The following is a 21,363-nucleotide window of genomic DNA, read 5'->3' as shown; positions in this document are numbered from 1 at the left end:
ACGAACGATTCTTTGCTCCGATTTGTCTTGGTTTGCCACTGCCAATTTACAACGCCTCCCTTTAGATCCTTCTTCTAACTCATTCCTTTCCAACATCACGATACCGTTCTCTCGTCACGCTTCACGGATTGCCGCAGCGAGAATTAAGAATACTTCAACACGGGTACAAAGACTCACGGTTTTTTCTTCGAATTTTTTTTTTTCCTACTCGACTTTCCAGTCACAACGGGAATTGCTTTGTGTAGCCATCTTACCATTTCGTGAGAATGAAAACATTAGCGAATATTCCGATTATCTCCCGATTTAATGCTCCAGTTTAAGAATGCCGTACGAGACTTTTCGGATAACGTTAATTTATAGGTGCAATTTCTTGGCATGGGCATTTTGTTAAATTAGGAAAGGAACACGAAAGTTGGGACTTGTACACGCGAAGACGGCAAAACAAACTGGAAGGGAAAAATGGAAATTTTTACGGAACCCAGGCTGGTAAATAACGTTTCCGTTCTCGTTCTTCCCGGGATCGCGACTAAAAACCGGAGAGGACGAGGGAAGAAGGACTTCGGAGTGGCGGGAACGACGGAGAACACTCGTACTCACTTGTACTCGATTAGCGTGGGAGCGGCGCGAGCCAGAGGTTTAATCGCGACTTCCGTCTCGGTTCGAAAAACACAAAGTCATTTTCCACTATTTATTAACTCTTAAGCCGTCAAAACACAGGCGCCTCCCACCGCTTTGATCTTATCCTCCGCTCTCTTGCTGAAGAACTTGGCCTTGACGATGACCGGTTGCTTGGGCAGACGACCCTTGCCCAACACCTTGAAGTAGCCCTGAGAAAGAAGAAAGGGTTAGAAAGATTCCGATCCCCTTTCCCGCCAGAAAAGGGGAAGACTACTCACACGCTCGGACCACATCACACCACGGGCGCCTTTCCTTCCGCGTCCTTCTCGTACTTCTTCCTGGTCTGTTCGGTAACCAACGACCACAACTTGTCAAGGTTGATGCATGGCTTCCAATAATGGTTCTTCCTCAGGTGGAAGTTCCTCATGCCCACCTTTCCGAAATAGCCCGGATGGCTGAAGGATAAAAGACCAAATTGGTATTTCGAATACACAAAAAAGGCAACGTCCGGCCCGCCGTACTTACTATTTATCGAAGTTAATTCGGTGATGATGCTGACCTCCAGCGTTACCTCTACCTCCGGGGTGCTTGCGGTGTTTACCTGAAAAATCGATCGACGTCGTTAGGCATTTCGCTTCGTCCTCGTCCTCTCGCAAACTCCTAACAATTTACCTAAGAGAATCGCTAACACCCTTAATTTAACCACCCTCCTCAAAAACTAAAAAACACTATAAAGACTTCCTTAAACGAATCTGTCGCCCTCCTACATTTCCTCTCTACACCGAAGTAGACGGCGTTCTGCACGTTCGTATAATTTATTTGTTTCGGATAATTCTACTTTACGCCTCTTAGGGTGCAACTATGCAGACGCGAATTTAGTAGCGAGAGATATAGTTCTCGCAAAGGCAAACCATGCACAAGCGAGAAGCGAGAAATCTCGCTGGCGTGAGCGAATTTCTGGTTTTCGCACATATCTGACAGGGCAGGGCTTAAACTTTTTTATTCACGACCCCATTTATGATTGTAATTTTTTTCGCGAAAACTAAGCCATCGTCTTTCGGGCACGAAACGGAATAAGAAACTATTTACCGATTCTTCCGTGACCGTGACTGACGTGTCCTCTCAACTTGCGGGTCTTTTTCTTGTGTGTAGACTGTAAATATAATAATAAAGCATTAGACACCTATCGATCGAACTGTCATTTCGACATTATCTACATCGCGATAAAACTGTCAAATTCTTAATAACTATTACGCAATTTACCATAAACATCTACGGGACTTCCGCTCATTTACCATTCTAGGTCCATATTTAATATGAACCCGTCCTAAAAAACAAAGGCATCGAATCGTTTTAATTACTCCCGAAGTACCGTCCGTAGAGAGAGAGAGTTCGAAACGCATTACCGTTTTCTAACTCTTCCCCCGGAGTTGATACGATTCTCTGCATAAAAAAAATAAGAATGGCGGACGAGTCGACGCTCTCAAACTTGCAAAACTCGGAAAACGAACCCGACTTTTTAATGTAAAATAACTGCGGACGTTATCCACCCCAGGCATTAGAATCTTTTTAGGCCAAGGAAGCGCCAGCGATATTATTACAAAACAACATTTTAAGCATTCATTTATGGGTCCTACGGGATTACGAGATGAAAGCTCGACGAGAAAGGAGAGAGATCAAAGAGGCCGACAGGGAAAAATTTATGCAAAAAAACTTAAAGCAAATCGCAGAGAACTTGGCGTTTAATCGACTGGGCAAAGCGTTAAGTACGCGGAGACCTCCGGAAACAGTGCATCTTCGGTTCGAGTAAATCGGTATATTTGCCGACAAAAATAGTTTAATGGGCCTAAAATATATATTTAGTAACAGTTAAAAATAATTACAGTTTCAATTAAGAATACCCATTTAATACATCCACGCCAGCCGCCGTAATTACTTTACCACGCATCCGACCGAAACTGTCATTCAGACGTCGAGTTTACGACACTTAACTGGACGGAAACGACCAGAATTATTAAAGATTATAATTACTTTTGAAAGCGCCACCGGTTGGTAGTGCGTACGCAAGATTGCGAGATTTGTTAACAATTAAACGCGGGAACCGCTATTCTATTGCTTTTTTAAATATGTGGCGCAATTCATTCCAGATTACCGGCAAAATCCATTATTAAACTGATCGATTTCCGAACCAGTAGTATTTTATATTACAGAAACGAAAATGCATTCCACTTCATTCTCGTAAACACTAACGGCCAAGGAGAATTTCATCCGTAATTTATTTCCCACTTCTACCGCGTCTTGTTTAGCGTCCGACCTGCCATCCACCGCTCCTAGTAATATAAGTGGCCAGCGAAGTTGGCAAATTTATAATCGGATAAAAGCCCGACCCAGGTGCAATCCGGAATAAAAACTTTCCGACGCTGCCCCAATAGAAGATCGTTAATTACCATAAATGTCAAAAAACTAATAACGAAATTTTATGGCATTAAACATCGGGAACACCCACCGCATATTTAATCCTTTTGCACACTCTTGGCATTCCGTTTAAATTGCATTTCTTTCTTTGCTTTACCAAATTCGTGACAACTACCAACGTAGCCCAGTAACATTGCAAACGGAATACCACGCCTTGGAGAGATTTTTCAATTTGTTATTCCATAGCAAAAAAACAGACCACCTCACCGTTGTACTATGCTAACTGCATTGAAGATACCCCAACCGGAAAAAGTGATCCGATTAGGCACAAAATTTTACTCGTTTCCCCGTGTCGTTACGATGGGAATCTCGGTGGCGGTGCAGTATACCCATGCATCCAAACTCAAATCCTGTGAACGCCGCATGCAACTGTGGCGGTGTCTGCACTGCAATGCGACCGACCAAATTTGAACGGGTCAGATTATTGTCCTAGCAGAGGCTGGATGGTCGACAAAAAAACTGTTGCCATATAACGCAAGATGTTCAAATTGTGGATAGATATTGGAAATGATAGCAAGGTGATGTTATGGTCTGTAGGTCAGTACCCAGCAGATGACCTTTGGGCCACGATGACGATTGGACCACGGATGTACGATATGCCACGGGTATGTTCCGACGTCCAATATAGCACAGCTTATGCCAAGCCAGGCTGTGCTATACTGGACCCTGATGGCATCCCCACCTCCTATCTCTGGCTATTGCTGGGGAATGTCTTGCTTGGTACTGTGTCCCGGCATCTGGAATGTCAAAGTATATTAGAGCAGAAGTGGAACTTCTGCTCTAATAACGATGATAAATGAGGAAGGTGGTAGGCAAGGAGCTCTGGAGCAAACACATCCCCACTGTCTACAATGCCGGGAATGTCTCGGTGGTCATTTGAGGTATTCTGTAGCACAGTATGTTTTGACCCGTATTGCTTATCATTGTGCAAAAGGTCATGGAGTCATTTTATGATGGACTAATCGTGTACTAAACCTTGTGCGGTAAACACAATGTCTCCAAGATGTCACTCGCCTGCCAGGTCTCCAGGCATATCACTTGTTGAACGCATATGGGATACGGTTGGACGTTGCATCAAAACCTCCTAGATACCACTGGCTTGGTTCGACAAGCATGGTCACAGATCTCTCGAGATGATGTCGAGCATAGATAAGGTGGTTTACGTCGCTGCTTTGAACGAGGTGGCTAATGGTGGTTCCATGGCATATTGACCACACTCCTATATAAAATCTCAATTCTGTAGCCATTAACTAAAATATGTTTACCTAGTCTTGAGTATTGTCTGTTTTCCAAATTTCAGACCAATTGCATCACTCCTGGAGAAGTGGAGAAATAAATCTTTTTCTCATTTTACTCAAACCATTTTAAAACCACAAAATAATTTTTGAATTGTCTCTGAAGCACATCTGATATGTTTAATAGTTGTAAAATATAGCATGACAAAAAAAATGCACAGAGAAAATTCTTCCATTCAAGCCACATTTGTTTTAACTAAAGCCACAATACAGCATACAAAACAAAAGCTTTTGAAGCAAGTATTTACACTATTATCCAATTACTGGACAAACAAAACACTAAATTAGCTTAAAAAAGGAAATGTAAAAATGTTTTTAATGATTAACACACAAGAAAACATTAAGTCCAAACTCCAAATCTAAAGCTCTGATTAAAATGATAAAATGTACTAAAACCAGTATAGAAAATTTATTGTTCCAATTTCAAAGTTAAATTTTTTCAATGAAAATAACCAGCAAGTGTGATAAATAAGCACTACACACACAACCAATACCCAGCAAGAAAACAAAACTATACCAAAGCAAATGCTTTTGTGTAGTTTTGTATTTTCTTGCTGGATACTGGGGGTTTATGTTTAGTGCTTATTTACATACACCAAGTTTGAGTAGTTGAATCTATATGTGGTAACCAAGAAAACATACTGATGTGAGACAACAGTCTACAAATAAAAATGCACTATTTAGAAATTTTTTATAACAGTGTATTCATAACTATGCCCAAATGACTGTTTTAGATAGTTATAAAAACAGTATACAACAGTTTTCATAACTATCTCAAAAGAAGCCTGACGTGCTGCTTAGCAAATCCGTAATTACCATTGCCCGAGACATCAAAGTATCTCACTCGTCATCTTTCAATGTACATGGCACGTTCCAGTCAAAGGTATTGTACTTTATCCATTTAATGAAAGAAAGCTTGAAAGTCAAGATAGAAAAATTTATACAAAATAAATAAATAAAATTTATGAGATTTCTTAAGATTCTCAGTTAGACTGTTATAAGATTTATTAATGAAGACATTAAACATTTCACATTATGTAAAAAATAGCATTTGAATTTAAGAGTAAGTCAATATTCAAAACATCAAACCACTAAAAAAACTAAATTTTGCAGAGTCATTTGGCATAATTAAAATATTGTCTGGTAAAAATATTTTTAATCATTGGAATAGAAGCAATTCCACAACTGTTTCATTCTCAAATTAATTTTGCTTGTTGACAATATTGGAGATTGACGATGAAATGTATGAATACCAGTATATATTTGAAAAATTGTTTTAAAGTAGAGTAGTGTGTTGAAAATCGGAATCAATTGGGGACTGGGGTTATTCTGATTACGGATTATGTACGAAAAAATATATTAACCTGTCCGATGTTCAAATTTTTCTCTGTTGCGTGTTGCTTCGTGTTGAATTTTCGTCGATTTTAAGCCTAACGAAAATTTTTATAATAATAATCGAGGCTATCGTATCATTAAAAATTATTTCTTTATTTTGTACAAACAAAATAAATATATTGAAGAATATAAAAACATGAAAATTATACTTTAGAAGTAAATTTAGTATCAAAAACGTTCAATTCAGCACGACACAGTCTGACTGAAAATCGTGCCGATTACCGGCAATTCCGATTACCAGTGTTCTGATTAACGACTCTCTACTGTACATTATCTAGGAGAAAACTTCAAAAAACAATTTCTAGTAATGTCACAAAAGAAAAAGAAAGTTGTAACTAATTAAAAATTGTAAGTAAGGGTTCAAAAAAATGCAGGCAAAAATACATAAATAAATAGTAATTAAAAATAATTATAAAACTAAAACTAATAATTAAATTTAAAGATGATAAAATAATTAAAATCAAATCAATTGAAAATTAAAACATTTTTAAAAACTGTTTAAAATTATTCTGAAATTTCAAATTATAAATCAAATTAATTTTTAAATTTGTTACTTGTGTGGCTATGACATAACGTTTTGCTTTTAATACATATATATGGATTAAATATGTTTCTACACATCTCACGCAAATAAGCATCTGTTTTTCTTTTTTGGTGAGAGATTGAAATTTGCTATGCAAATTTGGCATGGCTGTAATATTCCACAAAAGTTTAATTCTGAGCTATAATTATATAGTAATACAGTGCCTAAAAAGTAATTAGACTGGTTACAGAAAAAAATGTACAAATTGAGCTACAAACATCTGGTACAATATGGTAAATCTTTTTGTTCTATAGTTCAGTGTTTCTCAAACTATGGGACACATTATAATTTTAATGAGTCATGAAATGATACCACCTTCCACAGAAATACTTATAACACCTGTATTATTGAAGTATTCTCTAAGAACTAGGAACAATAGATGCATCTGTTAAGTACTAAAAATTTTTAACAACTTTTTTTTCTTACAATTATTATTGTCATTTAGTAATAAAATTAAGATTTTAGAATGTGTGTATATAAAATTGATTTCTCTTTTCTATTTTGAATAACATGAAAATAGATATACAGTAGAGCATCGATTATCTGACTTAATTGGGGACTGGGGTTGGTCAGAAAACTAAAAAGTTGGATAACCGAAAAGTATGAAAAAATACATTATTAGTATAGTGTATTAGACCTGGTTTAAATACTAGCCTCCCTTTCATGGTCGAGCCAGTGCTGCCAGCTAAAACATGCAAAAATTTAACAAAAATAATATTAAAGTAGCCAAGACATAACCAAATATTGTAGCGCCACATCACTAGCGGACATTTGAATTTGCCAACTAGAATGTGGTCGGTTAATCAGGGATCGGATAATCGATGCTCTACTGTACTTCCGTAACTGCCATAAATGAATGAGCTAAATTTGGATACAATGATTATAAATTAGAAATAGATTTGGCATTAGAGTGTAGCTTTAGACACCATCTTGTATTAAAATTAATAATTATAATATTTAATTAATTAATTTAGATTAAACTGGAAGAAAAGAATCAGACCAAAGCCGAACTCGAACCCGCAACTCCCACTTACCGTGCAGACACGTTGCCAGTCATGCTACCTGGACCTTCAGTCCTATCACCTCTTCCAGTATATATAAATTTAAGATATAACCATCAAGCGGGAGTTGTGGGTTCTAGTCCCACTTCGAGCCGATTCTTTTCTTCCAATTTAATCTAAATTAATTAATTAAATATTATAATTATTAATTTTAATACGAGATGGCACCTAACGCCACACTAATGCCAAATTCATTTCTAATTTATAATCATTATATCCAAATTTAGCCCGTTCATTTACGGAGGTTGCACAAGTATATTTGCTTAATAAACAGGTTTTCGACTGGTGTGTATATTTGTATGAAAATAGATATTTTATGTAAGGTAGTCATAAAGCAATTTAAGTTGCAATTAGTAAATACTTCCTTGTTTATTCATAGCATTCTGAGAGTTGACTGTTGTGTGTAGTGGCTTAAAGTCAACAGACAGCAGTTTATGGCAGCTGAAAAAAGTCAACATCACTTTCTGGCACTGGGTATCATTACAGATTTATAAGGTGCCAGGAGGATGAGAGTTTTTGTTGACTGTTCATGTTCTTCATTTTGGAAGTGTAATGGTGACACTGTGTCTCATCTCCTGCAACAATACAAAGCAGGAACGAAGTCTTTGTTATAGCATGCCAAGTCTTTTAGACTCAGCAACATCTGCAGTCTTGTGATCTCCGGTGATATTTTTTGGCACCCATTGTGCACAGACTTTTCTGAATTGGAAGTGTTCATGGATGACTGCACTGTCCCTTTGCTCAAATTTGTGTATGCACTGATTGTGCAAGTTGTAACTCTATTGTCACTTCTGATTATGTCATCCACAGCAACAATTACAGTGTGCGCCCAACCCAGTCTCAGTTTATCCTGAATTGACTTGCAGCTTTCTCTAACTATTGCACCAATTATTCACTGCTGCTCATCATAAACATGCTTCATTCACCTATAAACATCAGCACTCCTATTCTCTTCAGCCACTAAAAACTGGACTACTGCCTGTTGTTTGACTCTGGACACTTAACCTAAATCTATCAATTACTGCAGATGACAGTTATTTAAATTATGGTTTCACCTCATTGGATGGAAAGCCACAGTGCATTGTATGTTCTCAAGTTCTCTCCAATAAAAGCATGAAGCCATCAAAATTAGTTCAACACTTGGAAACTAAACATCCGACTAATAAAAAACAAACCCTTGGAATTTTTCGAAAGAAAATTACATACTTTGAGAAATCAACAAACTTCTATTTGTAAGTTAAGCCATACTGATAAAAACGTACTTGAAGCATCTTATCTTGTAGCATTAAGAGTAGCTAAGATGTCCAAACCCCATACAATTGCTGAAAACCTCATATTGCCTGCTGCAATTGATATGGTCAGTGTTTTAATAGGTGTGGAAGAAGCAAAAAAACTGTAAAACATTCCACTTTCTAACAACACAATATCAAGGTGAATTAATGACATGGCTGCCGATGTTTGCAATTAGATCAGTGATTCTTAATGGGGCCGCGGCCCCTGGGGTCCATAAGAAGTTTGCCGGGAGCCGCCAAATTATGCAAAATTTCCTTCAGAATACAATAAAAAGAAAGTTGATGCATAACCCCGAATATCGTATTGAAAAGTGAAATAAGAAAGATAAAGTTTTCCTATTTAGTTTTTTATTCATTTTTTTTATTTCTTCCTACATACAACTTTGTTAGTACATAAGAAATAAATGCAAATCCCAATACTTACACCGTAGTATTTACTTCTTTTATTCCAAAGCAATTCTAAGAAACTATTAATGCTTGGAATTTTAAAAATAATTAGGAAAAATAGTAGGCTTTGAAAATTTAAATATTTTTGCAAAAGATATGCAAAATCTTTATGACAAGTTTAGTTTTAGCAACGACTTTGGATCGATTTATCGACATGTTTCTTATTTTATTTTTTAAAAAATAATGAGTGTTTGTGTTTAATTATGAAGTTTGAATGTTATTTAAATAGATAACAAAATAATAAAGTTATGATTTACATTTATTATATAAAAAAATAAAGCAATAATAAAAAATCAATTTATTATTGATAATTTAACAAATATAAATTATTATTAAAAAATGGAGGCCACAAAAAATTATGAAATATTTAGTGGGCCGCGAGTATAAAAAGGTTAAGAACCACTAAATTAGATAATTCAGCAAGTGAGTTTGAGTGAATTTTTTAGTATCCAATTTGATGAATCAACAGATGTAGCAAACATGTCTCAGTTCTTATGTTTTGTGAGATATGAATGTGATAGGGACACATCAAAGAAAATATGTTGTTTTGCAAAACAGTACAGGATCATGCAACAGGACAATGTTTTTTATGAAGCTATGAGAAACTATACTAACACAGATTGGACAAAATGTATTTGATTTGATTTGATGTTAAAGATAAGAAGGGCTATCCGTTATAACACAGACTTAACCCTGTAGGAAACTGAAAAAAGAAATTAGGAAAGTAAGAAGTTAGGTAGAAGAGGAAACACAGGGAGATAGGAAAGTGTGAAAAGAAGCTACCGGGGGCCACGGGACAAATGAGAACATTATGTAGTGTTGCCGAGCATGCTACGGGGCACTTCCCTGTCCACATATCGGTTTTGCAGTCTTAACTCTTAACAAATACAATTAGTAAGTGCGAATACAACGAAATAAAGTGTATATCAGTATACAGGAGGACTTATCCTGTTCATAAAGCTTTTCTTAATACCAGTATTCAATAGGACAAAATGTATTGCAGGATGTAGTGATGGTGCAAAGGCAACAACAGGAAAGAAGTGGATTAATGAAAATATTAAGAAATTGTCTTATGCCAAGGGCAGAATGGACACACTGCTTCCTTCACAGACATGCTTGTCACAAAAAATATGCCGGAAAATCTCAATCAAATTCTTTGTAAAGCTGTAAAGTTGGTTAATTTTATTAAAAGCCGACTGTTACAGAACAGGCTGTTTGCTAAACTATGCAATGAAATGGGCGAAAATAAAAAATCTTTTGTTTTCCATACAGAAGTTAGATGGTTACCATGAGGGAAACTGTTAATTTGGGTATTGGAATTGCGAGATGAATTAATAATATTTTTCCAGGATAAACAAATGCCATTCTCATTGTTTTTACAGAGTAATGAGTGTATGTTGTTGTTGGCTTACTTAGCTGATGTATTTTCGCATTTAAACAACTTGAATGTGAATTTACAAGGACGTGATAAAAACATTTTATTAATGACAGCCAAAGTTCATTAAGAAGCTTAATATCTGGATTATTTGCCTTCAAAGCAAAAATCTGGATATGTTCCCATTCACTTTGGATTATATTGAGAAAAATTTGAACAAACAAGACACTATTATTCACCACAGTTTAGATTGCATGAAGATGCATTTGCATGAGCTAAAAAACTCAGTTGACGGAGCATTTCCCAGAAGATAAAAATGGTTTCTCCAAGATATGGGTACTGAATCTTTTTAGTGAAAATGTTGTTGCTGCTGCTGCTAAGTTACCAGTTGAGATTCATGACCAGCTTGTCAAAATGCAACAACTGCAATTTACATGTGAAGATTTAAATATGTTTTGGCTTGCTTGTTGACACAAATATGGAAATTTAGTCATAGAAGCATTGAAAATATTAATCCCTTTCGCTACATCTTATCTCGTGAAAAGGGTTTTTTGTCTATGGTTGTACTAAGAACTAAATACAGGAATCATCTTTTATCACTCAAAAACAATTGCTTTGGTGTGTTTCTAACATAGATCCACGTATGGAGAAAATTTTAAATGAAAAACAAATGCAACCATCACATTAATTTCTTTTCTGTACACGTGTACTTATTGTAAATAAAATGTTTATAAGTTTATAATAAATGATTTTTTTCTCATAAAATGATTTCATTGTTGTTTTGCAACCATCCCTTTAATATCACAACAACTCCCAGGTTGAGAAACACTGGTGTATACAGATACAGAGACAAAGGTATGGCAGAGAGATGCATACATTGGTGGTATTGTGCAGCATTTCTCAAACTTTTGCTAACACTAGTCACTGCATATTATAATGAAATAAAATTATAATTTCTACATGTGAAATGTAACAATGAGTGTATTTCTATTAAGAGCAGTTTGGGCCAATTTCAATTTGTAACAAATAATTTACTTTAACTATTAAAAAGTGTAAGATTGATAATTATAAATAAAACAGTTTCAAAATTAATCATGAATCTATTTTACTTTGAAAAATAATGAAGTTTTTTTTTTTATAAACTTAATGAACCCCTTAAAATGTACTTTTCAGATTGTAAGATTTTGTCAATTTCATTTTCTATATACACACAAAAAATTATTTATTGATCTACTTGTGCCAAAATCCATCCATTATTTATTTTTCATAATTAATTGTTACATATGACAATAAACCTAAAAGTTTGAATAAAGAAGAATGTATATTCAAATCCACTGCAACTTAAATGGCTTTATGACTTCAACCTTACATAAAATATCTGTTTTGATGTTATTCAAAATAGAAGAGAAATCAATTTCATATTCTCACATTTTATACACTTAATTTTATTAATAAATGACAATAAGTTTTTTTTTCTGTATAATAATTAAAAATTTTCAGTACTTAACACATACATCTATTGTTTGTAATTCTTACATAATACTTCAGTAATACAAGTATTTCTGCAAAGGCAATATCACTTTGCAACCAATAGTTTGAGAAAGACTGGTATTGTGTACCATCAATGTGTGTTGTGCAATATACAAGGTGTGTCTGAAAAGTTCAGTGAATGGTCTCATAAAATAAAGGAAACAAGAGATACAAACAAAATATTTTACTAGCATTCAAAGTAATCGCCATTAGCGACAACATATATTTGACATCGGTTGTACAGCTGCTGGAAGCTGTGAGCAAACACTTCTTTCGGTATTGCGCGAAGCACCGTTGTCACACGTTGTTGGATCTGTACAATGTCGGAAAAGCATAGGCCTTTCAGGCGGGGAACAAGAAGAAATCTGCAGGTGCCAGATCTGGAGAATATGGAGTGTTGAAGAACTGTCACCTGGCGTGTAGCAAAGAAGTGCCGTATTGTTCACACGTTGCTCCATTTTGCAGTGACACTCCTTCTCACACTGACTGCATTGTATTGTTTGCTGCATGCACTTCTGTTTAGCTGTTGTGATTTCAACACTAGGGGGCACTAGTTGGTAAGTCTCTCACTACATCTGCATGAGTGCAACATCCTAACCAGCACAGTTATTCAACTATGGGACCATTCACCAAACTTTTCAGACATACCTTGTATAACAGTTATGCAGAAAAAATGCATTAATGTTGTAGATAGATTGCTAGGTTGTCTGCGTATGTCCTTTGCAAACAAAAAAATTACCACAATGTGGATTAGTCTCTGTAAACATTGTAGACTGGTAGACTTATCTCACAGCAGACTGGTCAGCAAACTATTTTTATTTTACAACAGACTACAAATGCATTTCGAGTTTGCACAGTGTATTTGCAACCCCTCATCAGTGCTAGTTCAAATAAACCAGAATTAAAAAACATGACAATGGTATACCTTAAACAAATAATATAAAAACATAAAACACTTACAATGCACCATGATAAAAATTGTGTAGTAATGCTACAAGTAGGAGGTGAAAGATTCAACCTTCCTCATCACAAACCATTATCCAAGTGAATACAAACTGTAAACATTATATAACAGTAAGGATGGTTGCCAGATGTCAGTTGATTGGGGGTGGTCACATGTGTTGACAATGTCGGGGGTACACATACAATATTATTAAAAGTTATAACCCTACAGGATACACATTTACAAGTGTAATATGTTACAAATATACAGAGTTGGGACTTAATCACTAGAATTAACAGTTTTTTGCATTATTTATCAAATAATACTATCTGTGGTCAATTTGCATACTGTGGGAAACGCTGGGAGGTAGGACGGGAGTCGTACCTCCTTTTTCTTCGGCGAACAGGTTGGCAAGACCCACCCCACTGTCAAGGATGGCTAAATTTTTGGGTTATCCCGACTCGTCGGGATTGGGTAATTAATTGTCAGGTCGAGTGGAGGAAGTGTGTGGGTTCGACGATAAGTTTACAGCGATATTCGAATAAACGGACCCAGGAGAAAACACATGACGATTTATTTAGATGGAGAAACAAAATACAGAAATCTAACGCGTCCCGTCCCTAATCGCGGGAGAGAGAGTTTACACATGTTGGGGGATCATACCTCGTCTTCTGATATCTCGGTTGGAATCGAAGGTAAAATCGTCTCGGCTCTCTGGTCGTGGAGGTAAGCAGGAGGATCGGTCGGGACAGCTCGTCAGCGGCAGGCTTCGGCCCTCGATTCTCGGGACTGATCCTACGGGTCGGGCGTCTTATGCGGACCTTCAGCGACCCCATTCTCAGATATCTTCCCCCTTTATATACTCCAGGTCTCGTCTGCTGCGATCACCAATTGCGACGGTGGGTGATGAGTCGATCTCCGTGACTCAGAGGTCGGATCTGGAGAGGAGAGAAGCGTGTTTGACGGCGGAAGGCTGCACATCCTTTGAATCTTGATCGCTATCGCCGATTTTGATCGCTATCTCCCAAGGGGATTTGAACAATAAAATTTTAAAATCAGACTGGCCGGTTTAACCCGGTCCTCACAGTACCATCTGAATTATTTATTAAGTTATATTTTTGTTTTCTAATTGCTAAATGTTCTTTAAATTTCCTTTTATAGATATCTTTTTCAAAATGTATAATTTTTATTTTATCACGGTTTATTTTACAATTATAGTTAATTGTATGGTCATACCAAGGAGAATTATTGTCTACCAGTCTACAAGGTTTACAGAGACTAATCCACATTGTGATACCATACAGCAAGCCAATACATATTAAAAAATTACCAGTTGGAGGCCACGAGAGAGAGAGAGAGGATTGTCATGTTACTCTAAAAGAGATTGCTTTAAAGTTGTACATCCTTTGGAACAATGATCATTCACAATGTATTAGGTCAGTGGTTACTAACCTTTCAATGAGAAAAGTGATGTGAACTGTAAAACATGTCTGAAAGCCAGGAATGAAAGATATAGTCAAAAGATTAATCTTAAATTTCTGAATAAAATCAGACATAAATCAATAAAAAATTTGCAATGCTTTCAAAACTGCAACAAAGTTTATACAAGAGAACCTGAAGTAGGCTTCTTGAAATAGTCAAAAATATTTGTAATACAGTAATATCCAGAGTTACGTAACACACAAATTCAGTTATGTAAAATGTAAATCTCAAAAATTGGAAAAAAATCTGAGTAGAGTAACATTTAATTTTACAAAGGATTATTCTATTTCAAACATTCATTCTCTTGTTTCCTTTCTTTTGCACTGTACTGATTTATTATTGTACTTTATTGCTTTGCTAATCCTTTACTTTTCGGTCTCACTGTAAACACGTACAGAAGTGTACCGGGCACTGTTTCTCATAAACAATTCTTTTATACAAAAAAATAATAATATATATACAGTACACATATAATAATAAATATAGTATTGAGTTATTAATTATGTATTTATGTTTAAGCAATTTACATAGAGGTCTATGGTCTGCATTACTTGCATAACTTGGGGTATTACTGTATATAAAATGATCTGCTGGAAAAGTAAGATGTGTTTATTATTATTATTACAAAGTTTTAATAAAATTCATTTGCAGCAAGATCTAGTGGCTCTAGTTAACTTTTTAAAGTTTGTATCCATTGAAACAGTTAAAATATTGATGATAAAATACGACGGTAAAAACAAGTTATAGGTGCAAGATAAATATGCTTTGAAGCCATATTAGGTCTGCCAGTTACAGGTTATAGACTCCTGGATCAGGATATTAAAGTTGTGCATTGGTGGGTTTCCAAAAAGCTGATAGAAACAAAGCAGTTTATCTGGATGCTTGTCTCTGCCATTTGCAGTATTATCAAGGTTAGAAAATCCTTAGAATTTTCAAAAGGGACAAATCCTAGATACACCATTACATTCCAAAAAAAAAACTATGGAATGTAAGCATGAAAGCTCAACACCTCAAAAATAAAAATCTTTCACACACACACACACACAGTAGTTCAGACAGCAGTACAATGGCAGATAAATAGGCAGCAAAATCAAATATAAAACTGGAATCAATTCACATTTTTTACTAGATGCATGCCCTCTAGTGTACCTGCTAGAGGGCATTAAAAACAAAGCTATTTTATCTGGGTCATTTGAATCATACTTGTGTATTTCGATACTTCAAGAAGTCTGTCTATGGAAAGAATCAATTCGGATATTAACCAATATGCACCAGACATTTAATAACAAGTTCGATGTCACAATTACTTCCAGTTGGCTCAAGCAAAGAAAGAACACCCATTTTTGAAGATGGCATCATTCAAAAAATATATGGAATAGTAACAATACAGGTTAGAAAGGAAAATGACAATTTAAAAAAAAACCCCAATAAATGATAGACCATCTGAATATTACAAAAAAATAATAAATCTTTTTTTAAAATTTTACAAATGTAAACTATAACATTACCAATTATTTTTCTATACTATATTATATTTCAATATTCCCACTAGACATACTGGGTTATCCAGTAAACTCGAAACTTTACTTCTGAATAAAGGGCACATTGTCTGGGAAAGCAGATTTAATACAGCTGGATAACCAAGCCAGGGCTACATCATTAGCTTGCTTATCCAAGTATATAAAGCTGTTTTACATGTAATGTGCAAAAAGATTTCACAGAACTTAATAGGTTGGTCAGCAGCTGCTAAGTTTAAGAACGGACAATGTTGAGAAAGACAAAATTTTGTTCAACTTTACGAGTAAAAAATACACGTATTATGTAGGTTGTTTGCCAAGACCAACAATCCAGTTCAACTTAAAAGGATTTGAGATTAGAGGTTTTGCTATGTACGTACGTATATTTGACTGCATAATGAATTTGATCTTATGCATATGTAGACTAATGAACATCAATTCCATTCTCATTCTGGTAGACTATAGTTAATAGCAACAGGCATTATAATAAAAACAAACTCTCCAACTTTTTAACCACTCATTGTGACTAACATCATGGGTTAATGACATTATATTTGGGGAAAAAAAGTTGAAATGAATCTTTCATAAACAAATTTACCTTATTCTGTTTGTTTAATATAATATTGTTATAACAACTATACTTCTTCCTGTAGACTGGATGAAACTTAATTCTTTCTTACACGAAAACACGGTTTGCACAACACGTGCATCAACTACAAGGATGCAATCAACATCTCGCAAGCATGGAAATTTTGCTATGAGGGAATCCCACACCCACAAATAACTTAATATTGCATTAATTGTTTTAAATTTAAAGAGCGGTGAACGTAAATAGTACGCAGGTGTAGATAATAGATAATAGCTCGTGCATAATGTTCCATTTTTATCTTCCAATTTCTTTGATTTCAAAAATTGGAATAGAACTCGCTTTGGTTTCTTGGTTCCATTCACAGGCATTTGAAACTACCTTTGTGCTGTGCCTGATGAAGACCCCGAAGGGGTTGAAAACGTTTGCAGTTGTATATAAAAACACTGGATTGTCAAGGTTTTTCGTGTAAGAAAGAAATAATATTGTTATATCGAACTCTTGCTCAAATGCTTAAACTCAAAGACATTCTACAATCTATACTTTGCTGAACTACGGGACTGAAGTTTTAAAGCATTTTCCTTTATAATATTAGACTTCAGTTCTTATTTATTTCACACAATTCAAACTGTTGAATTCAGTGCCAAACCAATTAGAGGAATTATTTAACAACAAAAATATATTCATCATGTGCTTGATGTTCAATAATTTCCCCAATAAACACATTGCACTTTTCTTTAGAAATAACCACAATAAACCATTCACATAAACTATTTTCAACACTAAAAATGAATAGAAAGAACACCAAAAACTAGTGGTTTTCTCTGGGTCTGCTTCATAGTATGTTCAATTCGGTAATACAGAAAAATAAAGACAACTAGAATGTATAGAATATACTTGTAAAATATATTGTATTAGATCACAACTTTAGTATGTATTAAAAAAAAAAATGTTCAGATTGAAACTAAGTGATTAATAATACTTGAATTGTGTGCCAAAAAGAAAATGTATAAAGCAATTTCATAATTTCATGATAAAAATTATAACATTTGTTTTAGCTTAACAGAAATTCATATATTACCTTAAGTGCAATTACAAAGAAGTTTTTTTTTCCAAGCTCCTATGGTCCATAAAACAAAGACAAGTGTAAATAACAAAATGAATAAATATATACTTGCTTACTGAAGAATCAATAACATAAAATAAATAATCATTCAAACTTCAGGACTTTCTTTAAATCGAATGTGAATTGATGATGGATGCTTAATGCGTTTGAAAACGTTCTTAATATTAAAGAATTTGTGCTGAAGTTTGAATGGTTATTTATTTTATGTTAAATAACAAAATGAATTTATTACCAAAAGTTAGGTACAAACATGGTTACTTTTCAACATAACCATCGTGAAGATTGAGGCATTTCTCATATCTGTGGATGAACTTTTCTACTCCCTTGTCATAGAATGTTGCCGTCGATGACTCGAGATGGGCCCTAATACCCCATTTGCACCGAGTATTTCAATCTAGATCGTGACCAAGGTCAACGACTGTGCTGTGATGCAACCTCTCTTGACCATTTCAATCTCAACAGAAACAAGGTTCAATCACAATTGACTCAAAAGAGTTCTTGAAACTAGATCCTATCATAAGAAAGTTCCACAAATGAGAAAATACAAGATGGTTGTGGACACGTGTCAGGCTAACAACAGAGAAATAAAAAAGATATTTGGAGAGACGATGACATCTGTCTGTTATTAACACGTTGACTGCCATCTACGAGATGACTCGTAGTTACCGTTTCTGCCTAGGACGCCACCTACGAGTTATATTGTAGTTTGTTTCCTTGCCATATTTGTGCAGCTACGATGTAATTCGTAGTATATCAGTGTAAATATGAATAGATAGCTTCAGGGGCAAGAACAAAAAATCAAGTTTGGCTTACATGAACAGAACATTTATTAATAAATGAACAGAAAATATAATCATAATGTCTACTATGTTTACAAGTTTATTCAAAATCGAAAGCAAAATGATATTTTTATTGTTTGTGATAATTTTTAAAACAATCTTCTACGCAAAGGGCTGGCTTGTCTAGACAGATTGGACAGAAATAACGCGTTTCTCGGCGTTTTTTAGCTTTGGTACAAATTCGACATGGCTTTGTCGGATGTTGTTTTTTCTGAGTAGGTGGGATACTCTGTAAATAGTGAAGCTCTTGCAATTTAATTTTTTTTGAAACTGGTTGAATCTCTTCTCCAATCAACGCTTTGACGAATGCTTCTCTAAACTTTATAAGTTTTATTTTAGAAGAAGTTGCTTTTTGAAAGAGTTTGTGCGCATTATGTATATATATTTCTATAATATGTAATGCAACCTTTTTTGGGCCATCTAATAGTCTTTCTTAGAGCTGTGTAGTACGATAGCATTTTTTTATTTCTTTATGTTTTGCAATTTCTTGTGCAGCATACAAATTGGTTTGTTCGACCAGTAATGCAAGAAATTCTTCCAAAAAAAATAGGTCTACCAGCATTTGCACTGTAAGGTTTGTCGTATCCAATTTCAAACCAACATTTTCTTGGAAAATAAATAGTTCAGGATTTTGTTGAGTTTCTGTCCACAAATTATCGTTTGGATTTGATGTGGTTGCTTGAGACGCATCGTCATTGCCTTCAGGTTCGAGAATAGTCTCATCTTCAGGTTCGGAGACGACGTCATAATCACTGTCCTCACTTGAATCCTCAGATGGTACATAATCGCTACTGTCGTTACCATCATCACCAAAAATTTTGTCAGATTCTGAATCACTTAGATTAGTGTAGTAATCAAGTTGTTTTTTAGTCAGTGGTCTTTTCTTATCCATATTGGGATATTTATAATTTGATTATAGAAATAAATAAAAAATAACACTCTCAAAAAAGACGTAAATGTGATGTGCTCGCCCCTATATCTGATTTATTACTAATGAATTTAGATGCACATCTCCAATTGGCTGTAGCGAAGTGACAGGACGAATCATGTCTGTGCACGAATTAACTCGTAGTTTGGCTTTAGCGAAGAGCTTTCTGTTACATAAGCCAACTACGAGATAATTCGTAATACCTTTATTTTAAGAAAAACACATTCTATATGCTTTTTGATTATTACTATGTACTCTGATTAGAGTTTTTAATAATATAATATTAAGTTGGCGTTTTACAACAGAATCCTGAAAAGTCACGTGGCAGTCAACGTGTTAAATATATGGCAAGAAAAAGTGTTTATTTCTAACCCAAACTTCTATTTTGTTTGTTGGTTCATCATCGCAGATTCAAGTGTTATCATCGCTTGTAATATTTTTATTTGTAAAAGAGGGTGAGAGAGCTGTCAGTTGTTTAGCTGACTGACTTAGGCCCGTTTAGATAGGAAACGGAAAGAAGGTTCGAAAGTAAGGTGATAAGCAGCAAAAGGAAGTTAGATAGATAGGAAAGAGGAAGGAAGTGACCCATGGATTCCATGGGTGCCGGCAACCCTCAACATACAAAATGAGACATAATACGGTTACATTATACAATAATAGCATAAACAATTACGGAGATCCATATAAACTAAATGGCGTGACAATATATACCATATACAGGGTTAAGGTTTACAATTTATATAAGGCAATATCAAGCGATTAATGTAAAGCAGGAAAAAGTTGTGTGTGTAATAGCCAGGTTCTTCTCAAGCAAACTGCCTGTGCAAACAGCTCAACGTTCGACTGGCAACAGTTACAATCGAGATCAAAGTGAGTCATGGAGTGCGAACGTAGTATAACGTTGTTTTGAAGATCGTCATTAGTCTCAAACCTCTGCCCTTTTAGCCACGTATTCTGTTCAGAAAAGAGGTAGACTTAAGTCTTCACACATTAAAAAGTTCCAAGCTGGATGGAAGTCTCCACCACTTTTAAACACCAAGTGTAAAGCCCCGATTTAGCACCGAGAGACTTCCACCTCTTTCCCAGAGTAAGTGGTTAGGATAGGAAGGCAGAAGTTCGAGACTAACGACAATCTTCAAAACAACATTAGGGCCCATCTCGAGTCATTGGCAGCAATATTCTACGAAGAGGGGATGGAAAAGCTCATCCACAGATATGACAAATTCCTCAATCTTCACAGTGATTATGTTGAAAAGTAACCATGTTTGTACCTAACTTTTGTTAATAAATTCATTTTGTTATTTACACTTGTTTTTGTTTTATGGACCATTGAAGCTTAAAAAAAAAAAACAGCCTACATAGATTATGTTCACATATTCGAAAATTAATAGTCAAATAATCATACATTCCAATTAAATACAAGACACATTAAAAGTTGTCCCCAGAAACACTCAGCAATAAAGAGGTAAATTGTCCTTTTATTTAACTTTTTTAAGTCAAGGAAAAATCTCCATCTTGTTGAAAGTTTAACGTAATTATTAATACAAACCAACGAAAGCCATTTTAACAATAAGAATAAGACGTTTGAACTATATAAATAAGATTTGTACAAATAATCGACAGCAATGTATTAGCCACGTATATGAATTACACGTGATTATCAAATATATTCATTTCAAATAATAATAAAACACAGAAGATTAATAACAAATATATGCTCAAATTTCGATCGATTAAAGTGGAGAAAACAATATATATTAACAGATTGAAAAGGATTAAAAACAACACACGAACAACTCACCATTTTCCCAATCCAACAGGACTCACTATTCACGCGTAGGACGAGACTACACTAAATTTTAGTGTTGCCA

General features: G+C 35.0%; 1 protein-coding gene across 1 annotated transcript; it reads right to left on the bottom strand.

Moving 5' to 3' along the window:
- Window positions 1-674: 674 nt before the first annotated feature.
- Window positions 675-21,335, bottom strand: RpL27A (ribosomal protein L27A). The gene is given in 5 exon segments (XM_067270778.1): window positions 675-827; window positions 899-1,073; window positions 1,144-1,219; window positions 1,708-1,771; window positions 21,294-21,335. Coding segments are annotated over 5 exon segments (447 nt in total). The 5' UTR covers window positions 21,297-21,335; the 3' UTR covers window positions 675-698.
- Between the last annotated feature and the right edge of the window lie 28 nt (window positions 21,336-21,363).

The sequence above is a fragment of the Centruroides vittatus genome, unplaced genomic scaffold, assembly GCF_030686945.1.
Source record: "Centruroides vittatus isolate TY-2023 unplaced genomic scaffold, ASM3068694v2 contig_377, whole genome shotgun sequence".
Lineage (NCBI taxonomy): Eukaryota > Metazoa > Arthropoda > Arachnida > Scorpiones > Buthidae > Centruroides > Centruroides vittatus.
Note: the sequence above shows the minus strand (reverse complement) of the source record. Positions and strands in the feature narration are given on the sequence as shown.